A 10440-nucleotide genomic window follows, 5' to 3' on the forward strand; every position below is an offset into this window, starting at 1 on the left:
TTTTATTAAATAGTTATGTGTTTTACTTCCGTAGTGAACATATAAAAGAAATCAAGAAGGAAAATCATCGTCTATCAAGACATAATGTGGATCGAATTCATAATGAAAGATTTCAACTATGGTTTAGAAATCATGTAAGTATCAACTAGCTAAAATATTTGCTCATATATTACTATATAGATAATTATAACTTTTTAGATCACATCTTATTTTTGAATGCTAGGTCGAGAAGATGCATATGGCTAGTGAACAAATTTCCGAGGATATTCAAACTTTAACTATTGGCCCATTAATACAAGCAAAAATAATGACCGGCTATATATGTGATAGAGTTAGATACTTAACAGAGTCTCGTGATGTTAAGAGAAAAACTCAAAATAGTGGTCTTATGTTAAAGGCTTTCACTCAAAGTTATGCAAGCACAAAAGATAAAAATCCCATATTGGCAGAGGTTTCTTTTTATGGAATCCTCACAGACATAATTGAGTTATATTATACCAAGCATCTCAAGTTTGTATTGTTTAAATGTAAATGGGTGAACAATAACAAAGGGCTTATTGAGAAAGATGATTATGGATTTACTCTTGTGAATTTTAATCATCTACTCTATACAAGACATCAGTTATCGGATGAACCATTCATCTTTGCTTCTCAAGATCAACAAGTGTTTTATGTCGATCATCCTATGGAAAAGGAGTGGCGAATTGTTGTTAAACTTAAGCCAAGAGGTTTTTATGATTTAGGTGATAACACACCAACAATTGAGCATAAGGAAGGACATATGGAGTTGTGGCCTGAACAACAATTGGATGACACAACATTTGAAAGTGAAGAAGACATTGAATGGGTTAGAGAAGGAGTACCAGGATTAGAAATTGACCCAGAAACTTTGGAAAGTAATGAAGCATATGATTAAGATGACAACATATCTTAATTTTTGTTACTATAGTAGTATAATCGCTATTTAAGTACAACTGATTGTTGAACAATAATGACTTTGATGTTTTTTACTCTTCATTCAGTTGTTAAAATCTCATATGTTTATATGTCTTATTATTTGACATGATAGTTAGATATTATTTTATACTTTTGTATAGTAGAAACTACTTTAAATTTGGCAGGATTCATAGCTGTTGAGGAACTTTGTTGAAATGGCAAGAAAAAGACAGAAATTTTAGTCAATGTGAGCTTTTATATGATTCTTTGGAGCAACAAAAACAACAAATCGGAAGTATTCCAATGCCTCAACCGCCCCAAAATTGGCCACAAAATGAAAGAGATAAATCACATGATACAGAAAATCTTCTAGGTATTAAATATCATGATATTTATTCTTCCTTTCATAGTATAAAGTAGTTAGATAATTTTTATATAAATAATAAATTTGCCTCTTTTTATCTTTGATTATTTATAGATTCTAATGAGAGTGAAGAGCAATCTAAGTGAACTAGGGGTCCCACTATGATGCACTCGGGATGGGGAAAGAAGGTGGAAATTTACATATTGAATTGAATGCACATGGCCAAGTTATTGGGTTAGAAGGAACTAGATTGAGTTCAAAACTTGGTGTGCTAGCACGAAATGGCATCTTAGCGCCATTGAATCATAAAGATTGGAGGCTTGTACCTAGTATGTACAAGGATAGATTATGGTCTCATATCAAGGTTCTTAGTATACACAAAACCTATATACTAAGGTGTTTTTGTTTTTATATTTTTTTTTCTAAATGAGTTGTGTATTAAATATATGTACAGGAAAATACTGACACAACTGATGACATGAAACGCATACTGATGATGTCATTTGGATCTAAATGGAAAGAATCAAAGCATGAAGTAAAAACCATTGGCTATGACCCATATAACATTGATATTGAGCGTTTAGCTCATTGTCCAGATAGAGTTGAAGAAGATCAGTGGCGCTCATTAGTTCATTATTGGAGCTCAAAAGAAGCAAAGGTAGGTGCTAGACTTCTATTTCTGCATTTGCTCTACTAAATGAGAATTTCATTGAAGTTGTCATAAATTGTTAAAGTCATGTTTTCCCGGATTATACTTCTTATTGTAGAACAACTAGAAGTTCTTTCTTATTTGAACCTTTCTTCTAATTGGCAGAAATAATGTTGTTGTACATGTCCAGTTTGCCAACCTGCACAAAATGTTCTTATATAGAAATTGATTGCACTTTGTGAAACTCAACTATGCTGTTTTTTATATTTTTCTTGGCTATTTCTTTTATATATTCAAGATTGCGCATGTCCTCCTATATATTGTTGTGTTCAAATTTCTAGGAAAAGAGTGAGAAAAACAAAGAAAGTCGAAAAAAATTGACTATGCCACACACATCAGGGAGAAAAAGTCATTCTCAAATTATAGACGATGTACGAAGTAATCACTATTTATTTTCTATAATTTATATATTAAATACTCCCTCTGTCCCAATTTATATGACTCACTTTCCTTTTTGGTCAGTCCCAAAAAGAATGACACATTTCCTTATTTGGTAAATATTTAATGACATTATCTCTATTTTACCATTCTTGAATTGGACTCTTTTGGATTTATATTAATGACTGATGTGACATTAACTTATGAGAGAGGGAAAAGTCATAAACTTTTCTATTCAAAGTCAGATATAGTATTTTTTTTATTTAACAAATTAGACTTATTAATAAGGGTATTTTCGGAACATTGTAGAGTCTTTTCATTTTTCTTAAAGTTTGTGCCAAATCAAAGTACATCATATAAAATGGGACGGAGGGAGTAATACTTATCGTGAATATTTAATGTCAATCTCTTACTATTCAAATGGATGACAAAGATGAATAATGGCGTAAAGCCAACTCGTATTGAGGTGTTCAAAAAAACTCACATTAGAGCGAATAAACAACCAATAAATGAGATAGCTGGTGAAGTTATGGTAAACTCGTACTCTTTATAAATATATAGGTACTTTCATTCTATTACAATATTTTTTAAAACTTCTCATTACTTTACCTTTCTTTCAAAAAGAAACAAATGGATGATCTTGCCGAGGTGTATCCTGAGTTGAATGTCCCTGGAAGTGCTCCTAATGATGTGTACTAACAAGTAATGGGATCAGACACTCATGGAATTGTCCGAACTCTAGGAAAAGGAGCATCTCCTAGCTTAGTATATGGCCCCGTATATAAACGATCTCAGGCTGAAAAAAGATATTTTGATTCAAGGGTTGAGATGGAAGTTCAAAAAGCTACCTCGGCTAAGAAAATTGAGATGACAGAGAAGATGTATGAAGCAAAAAAAGAGATGGAAGCGATGGATAAAAAGTTGTTAGAAGCGAAAGAGGAAACAAAAGAGAATAAGGAAGTGATGGAGAGAACACTATCAGAAGCAAAAATGGATATGGAAGAAATTATAGAGGATAAAGTAAAGGAAGGAATACAAGCATATGTAGAGTCTTTGGGAATTAATATTGATGCAAATTTAAAATCAGAGTAGGTGAAATAATTGTGTTGCTCACAAAAAATTACTTTTTTTAGATGAAAACTTAGTTTCTCTTAATTATATAAGTCTTCCTCTTTTGCAATAGGTTCCTGATAACCCACTTGAAGATTGTCAACAACCATCATCACTTGTTCCAGGTGTTCACACAAGAAAGGTTAGAGAAAATTTCATTAAAATTTTGAATTTTATTTTAATTGCGTAAATCCTAACATTTATATGATCACGAGATCAACTAATTCCTCTTTCTTGTTGAATATGGATTACTCGACCAACTGTTAATTGCGCGTCATGTACAGATAAACAGTCTAAGTGGTCATCTTTTTTCTTTTGGTTCTTGTTGTTGTTGTTGTTGTTCAGCTGGTATAATGAAATTATAAACTGTGTTAATTTATCATATTATTTCTAGTTTTCACCATAAAAATGCTAAACACCATATACTCATCCCGATTACCTCGGGAACCAAACCAAAGGTCATTCTAGACCAAACTTTGCTTTCTAGAGCTAACTACATTGACGGAATTCCAGTCCGAGCACGTTTACCAAGAAGTTGACCAAGGTCAAACTTTGGCAAAACACAAAAGCTAAAATGCCTAATCGTACACCCTCCAAACAGAAGGCTCGAAACCCGAACCAAACATCACACTAAACCAAAAGGACCCATCCGTAGCTGATGGAACTGACGAAATTTTGATCTGACATTAGAATCTTCGGTTGTTGACAACAATCAACTCTTTCATGCATTAAGCCTCAAAAATTGAAAAACTGGCACCAAACTCTCCTAACCACTTTGGTCCAACAATCCACAAGCTTCTATAACACTTGTGAATACAAAACTCTTGTTCATGTTGTAAGGTAGACCCCCTTGTTTTTCCTCACTGGTAGAGATTTCATTAAAATCACCTATGGTACACCAAGGGGTGTCCATGTTGGAGAGATGAAGCACACTATCCCAAAGAATTATTCTTATGTAGTCTTTAAACTTAGCATAGATGACAGAAATCATAAAATTTTCCTTGATTTCCACATGTTTGAAACTGCAAGTAACATGTTGTTCCTATGTTTCCAGAATGGTGCAAGTCATTTCATTATTCCAAATGCTTTAATAATGTGAGCACTAGTCTCATCTTCCTCATCTTCATTTTCTTCCAAATACTGTGTGTCCTGATCATACTCATCCTCAGAATGTATCATTTTATAATCTGTAATTCTGGTATTGGTATGTTCATTTTGACGCGTAATTAACAGTTGGTCGATTAATTTCAGCCGGTGCCTTGTCTTCATGATGATTTTTGCATGTACCTGGACTGTTGGACTAATCTCGTTCAATAAGATCAATATAAGAGTTATGAGTAATAATATTTTTACCTGTATGACTGAATTTTCTGGGAATCTGCCTGATCCATCTTTTCTTGAGGTGTCTTAGGTCTCTCCTCATTGTTTGTATTGTTTTTGTTATTCTTCTTTTCTTTAGTTTGCCACTGTTCTTCCTGCTGATTTGGCTCTTCTTCTTGGTAATGATTCTGCCTTGAGTTTATCTGTGATGTTGTATTATTTTTCCCGTCACTCGACTGCATATTCTGCTGTTTAGTTCTTACTTGACCACTCTTATTAGGTCTTACACGTCATGATTATGATTTTTAGGCAGTCATCGGATCGGGAGACTATGGTTTAGCCCAAAAAAGGATTATTAGTACTTGTTAGATGATATGTCACTAGTCTGAAAGAAAGTCCCGAGGACTAAAACATCTTGGCTCTTAATTAATATTCATATAGTTACATAGGAATACATGATTTGTCGAATTATTAAAGGGGCAATAGAAAGTTGATGAACACTCCAAGATGCAAAAATGAACACCACATGGCTATTGGCTACAGTTTAAACAGAACAAGAGTTGTAGCTAATTACCCTGCTATTAGTATGTTAAGCATGACTGTGGCACCTACCGCAATTCCCACAAGCTCTCCCACCTATAGTTTGGCCTATGTTTTCCCAGCCGCTGCCTTGTTTACATGATGATTTTTGCCTGTACCTGGACTATTGGACTGATCTGGTTCAACAAGATCAATACAAGAGTTATATGAGTAATAATATTTTTACCTGTATGACTGACTTTTCTAGGAATCTGCCTGATCCATGTGTTCTTGAGGTGTCTTAGGTCTCTCCTCATTATTTGTATTGTTTTTGTCATTCTTCTTTTTTTTAGTTTGCCACTTTTCTTCCTGCTGATTCGGCTCTTCTTCTTGGTAATGATGCTGCCCTCTCCAGACCCAACTTATGAGATTGCACCGGATATGTTTTTGCTGTTGTAATAAATAAACAAACCACTATATAATAAGGATCTAGTTACAAATTAAATAGGGGTGTGTGATTTTTGTCCAATTAACAAGTAGCCAAGTAGGAACAGAAAAAACGCAGAGTAAATGCTCACAACTCTAGTGTCGGTGGCCATAGCAGTGACAACGAACATGAGATTAAAGCTGATGATGAATTCCTAAGCAAAAGCTTGAACATAACTACCAGAAAGAACAGTGACTCCACCACCCATTATTGGGTGCAAAACTACCTTCAATGTGAATGAATGCAGAACAAAATGATGCTATAATTTGTGCTCCAATGTACGTAGGAACCTGTAAAAAAGAATTAAAAAATTAACACACATGCAAAATAAACAAAAGAGTCCTGAGTGCAAATGTGTGTTTTACCTTCTAGCCATTATTTGTGTAGAAAAGGGTTCTTGAGAGCTAGAAAAAGAATACTTTAGTTATGTTGAGGAACCAAAAGGTGTAGAATTTGGAGCATAGGTTTATTGCGGTCTACATACTGTGTTGGTTTCTTCCCCCGTGTTGGCTGCTAATTGTGGGAAATGTGAATGAGTAAATCTTTAATACTCTTTGGTAACCGAGAAATTTCCTGTGAGTTAGCTAGCCTAACCTCAGTCAGCCAACAGGTTTGAAACTTACCACCTCTTCACCCTGTAATTATCCTGCTTTTTACTGCAGAATCAGCCCTCATTGTTAACTACTGATATAATGGAAATATATCACCTTCTAGGATAGGTGATTATCGTGAGGTAGAATACAAATTATTCAGGGAAAATATGTTGTTATCAGGTGTTTGCTTTATGTGTCTTTCTCAAACCAGTGAGGAATCATGAAATCCTCAATTATTGGTCATTATTTAATCATACTGCATAGAATATCTTAAGTGAGATATAATTATGACTCGACTAAAACTCCATAGAAAGAGGATTAAATTTTATTGTATACCTATTTGCAAGATGTTATGCGCATATTGAGCTGTGCTTAGGCTTTCAAATTCTGTTAGTTAGATTCTGGATGAATATCTGCAACAATGCCTCATCCAGTTACTCTATGTTCTGGACTTCTAATTCATTCACCAAATAGTTTGGATCTGAGATGTAGTAGTTGATTGAATGATCTTTGACATAACTGTGCTAGTAATTCTAGTTGGGTACTTGTAGCTTCTGGCACAACCCTGACACTAGAGACTAGAGAGTATCTGAGTTTGTTATTGCGGAGTCGGTGTTTGTAAACTAAATCTCTCTTCTGGCATATTCTATATTTGACTTCAGCAAACCTAGGAAGAATGTGAAAGTTTTAGTTTGACAGTCATATGAACAGCAAACCTATAATTGCAGGTAAGTATTGTTCTCCCAATGTGTAGTTCGTTGTTCACATGCTAGTCATTTTCATGAGGTGCCTTAAACTAAGAAATGACCAAAATGTTTCCAGAACGTGTATTCATACATGTTTCCAGGGGAAATGTTTGAGAGCAGCAAAACGAATAGAACTATTACAATCGATTCCCCATCAACATTAATATGAATTAAACCATCTTGTTCTAGGGAAATTATTTTCCGAGCCCAATCTAATTCCTTCTCTGAAATTGCGATGTGGACCGCTTCTTTTCTTCGCAAATTCGAGGAATTGTTGGACGACCTATATGTGATCTGCTTGCTTATTACTTGAATATGTGAACTTTCAATAGTGACTTGCTTTGTCGGAGTTATTCCATGAAAATAATTGTTAAGTTTTTGTTAGAAGCAATCAATGTTAAGTTTTGTATTTCGTTCTGGAATCAATGTTATTCCATTTTTTGTTGAAGCAATCCTGACAATTTATCTTTGATTTTACCTGTAATTTGAATATGCACTATCAAAGAGCAGGCATGTATCGATTGAGCTACATTAGTTGATTTAACACCTTATACCTTTTTTTATTTTCCTTCTGGAAAAATTGACACACTTTTGTATTCTATGAAATGTTAAGTTTTGTATTTCGTAAAGGATCAAAATAATCAAGTTAATGTTTTTTCTTAGGCTAACATGATCAAGAGGACTGGAACTACCGTAGTTGGCACAAATAAAAAGAAGTGGGTATGTTTAAAAAAAACTACAAGATCTTTCTTTTCTTTCAAAAGGAGTAAAATTTCATGTATATAGTTACTGATTTTGCATTAATTCTTTAATATTGTTTTTAGAAAAATTCAATTCGGCATTTTTATATCCCAATTTGTTCTAGTTAATGGGGGTCTAATTTCTATTATTATATAGTTATAAATTTTCTTATGTGAATTTCTTGTGCAGAGCTTTTAAGGAAATTGAGGTCAAGTATCGACTTCATGAACATGCTCGACTTTTGGATTGATGATTTCATAAAGATTTATTGACAATTTACTAAGAGATTTTAATTTCATTTGAATTAGGAGTTAATTAGTTGGTTTTATGTTGAGATTATTGCATTTAGTTAGATCTCAATTTTACTTGAGATAGAAAAGATAATTTGTTCTGACATTGTTTACTTTTACATAAAACTTATTATATTGCTATTTTGTTCTTTGATTATAATATTAGAAAATATTTGCTTTACATAATATTTCTTGCTTGTCATGAAGAAGATAGTTTTAAATGCATGAATTGTTTGTATGTATTTGTGTCTTGAGAAAAACTATATATAGAATTTTTTGGGATGTTTAAAGAAACTTGGTAGCGACATTAGAATATTAATATGACATTTAGCAAAATATAAAATAATGTCACCAATTTTATGACATTCAATAATAGCATTAAGTGTTAGAAATTTCAATGTGACATTTTATAAATGTCGCAATGTCTTGAAATTTGTTTTACCAACATTTAATTTAAATATCAGAAAGTTTAAGTGATATTTCATAAATTTAAAAAAAATAAATGTCATATATCTCATATCGCCATTTACTTAAATGTCAAAAACAAATGTCATATATCTCATATTGACATTTACCTAATTATCAAAAATAAATGTCATATATTTCATATCGACATTTACTTAAATGTCATATATCTCATACCAACATTTACCTTATTATCGAAAATAAATGTCATATAATATCTCATACCGACATTTACCTAAATGTCGAAAATAAATGTCATATATCTCATACTGACATTTACCTATTTGTCAAAAATAAATGTTATATATCTCATACTGACATTCACCTAAATGTCAAAAATAAATGTCATATATTTCTTATCGACATTCACATAAATGTCAAAAAATAAATGTTGTAATAATCTTACCAACATTTACATATATGTTGCGAAGTAAATGTCGCAAATTCTTTTCGACATTTACCTAAATGTCACAAATTCTTCCCGACAATTACCTAAATGTCGGAAAAATCCCTGACACAAAAATAAACGATATTTGGTCCAAATGTAAAATAAATGTCGGTAAATAAATTTGTGAAATTTAAACATCATAATACGACATTTAGAAAATGTCATTGTATCAATCGAATAGGGTCACCATTTGAAACAAGTACCCATTGCCTCGAATAGATGATCTTTTCGACCAGTTGCAAGGTGCGTCAGTTTTCTCTAAAGATTGATCTAAGTTCTGGTTACCATCAGTTAAAGATTAAGCCTAAGGATGTACCCAAGATGGCATTTAGGACCCGCTATGAACACTGAGTTTCTAGTTATGTCGTTCGAGTTAACAAATGTGCCTGCAACTTTCAAGTTTGATGAATGGTGTGTTCAAACCATTTCTCGATTTGTTTTTTTATAGTTTTTATTAATGATATTTTATTTTATTCAAAGAATAAGGAAAAGCATGCCGACCATCTTCTTATTGTTCTGGTGTTCTTGGGAAACAAAAGTTATATGCGAAATTTTCTAAGTGTGAATTTTGGTTGAATTCAGTTGCCTTTTTGGGGCATGTAGTTTCAAGGGAATGGGTAATGGTAGATCCCCAAAAAATTGAAGCAGTTAAGAATTGGGTTCAGTCTAGCTTTGTGACTGAAGTTAGGAGTTATATGGGGATCGCGAGCTACTATCGACGATTTGTGAAGAACTTTGCTTCTATTGCCACACATCTGACAAGGTTGACCAAAAAAGAGGTACCTTTCGAATGGACCAAAAAATGTGAGGAGAGCTTTCAAAAGCTCAAGACCCTTTTGACCACAACACCTATTCTAGCACTATCAGTGGAATGTAAAGATTTTATTGTTTATTGTGATGCTTCACATTCGGGTTTGGGTGTTGTGTTAATGCAAAATAAGAATGTTATAGCTTATGTAGCGCGGCAACTAAAGGTGCATGAATTACCCAACACATGATTTAAAGATGGCAGCGGTATTGTTTGCTCTTAAGATCTGGCGACATTACCTCTATGGTGTCAAGTGTGAGGTATTTACTGATCATCGTAGTCTGCAACATGTGTTCACTTAAAAGGATCTGAATTTGAGACAGCGAAGGTGGATGGAGTTACTCAAGGATTATGATGTGACCATCCAGTATCATCCGGGTAGGCTAACGTAGTGGAAAATGCACTACGTCGAAAGGCGGTGAGTATGGGTAGTCTAGCTTGCTTGAGTGTATCCAAGCGACCTTTGGCTAAGGAGATTCAAACCTTGGAATCTAAGTTCATGAAGTTGGGCATCTCAGAAAAATAT

At 33.3% G+C, this 10440-nt stretch overlaps 1 protein-coding gene across 11 annotated transcripts in view; it reads left to right on the forward strand.

Annotated features, from left to right (window-relative positions):
• The window catches only part of LOC102593847 (uncharacterized), an 11917-nt gene extending 3562 nt beyond the window's left edge, over window positions 1-8355 (forward strand). For 3 of the 11 annotated variants that reach the window (XR_001475049.1, XR_001475052.1, XR_001475053.1), the window contains 8 exons: window positions 35-134; window positions 224-1309; window positions 1415-1664; window positions 1755-1958; window positions 3012-3479; window positions 3571-3639; window positions 7826-7882; window positions 8093-8341. Coding sequence is in view for 3 of the 11 variants with exons in the window: in XM_015314487.1 (XP_015169973.1) it covers window positions 1476-1664; window positions 1755-1958; window positions 3571-3639; window positions 7826-7882; window positions 8093-8101 (528 nt within the window). In the remaining 8 variants the exon portion in view is untranslated. Of the gene's footprint in view, window positions 1-34; window positions 135-223; window positions 1310-1414; window positions 1665-1754; window positions 1959-2483; window positions 2920-3011; window positions 3480-3570; window positions 3640-7825; window positions 7883-8092 lie in introns of those variants that run through there. The other 8 variants (XR_001475054.1, XR_001475055.1, XR_001475050.1 and 5 more) reach the window with 7 other exon arrangements.
• Window positions 8356-10440: the final 2085 nt, after the last annotated feature.

This window comes from Solanum tuberosum, unplaced genomic scaffold (assembly GCF_000226075.1).
Source record: "Solanum tuberosum cultivar DM 1-3 516 R44 unplaced genomic scaffold, SolTub_3.0 scf00289, whole genome shotgun sequence".
Taxonomy (NCBI): Eukaryota; Viridiplantae; Streptophyta; class Magnoliopsida; order Solanales; family Solanaceae; genus Solanum; species Solanum tuberosum.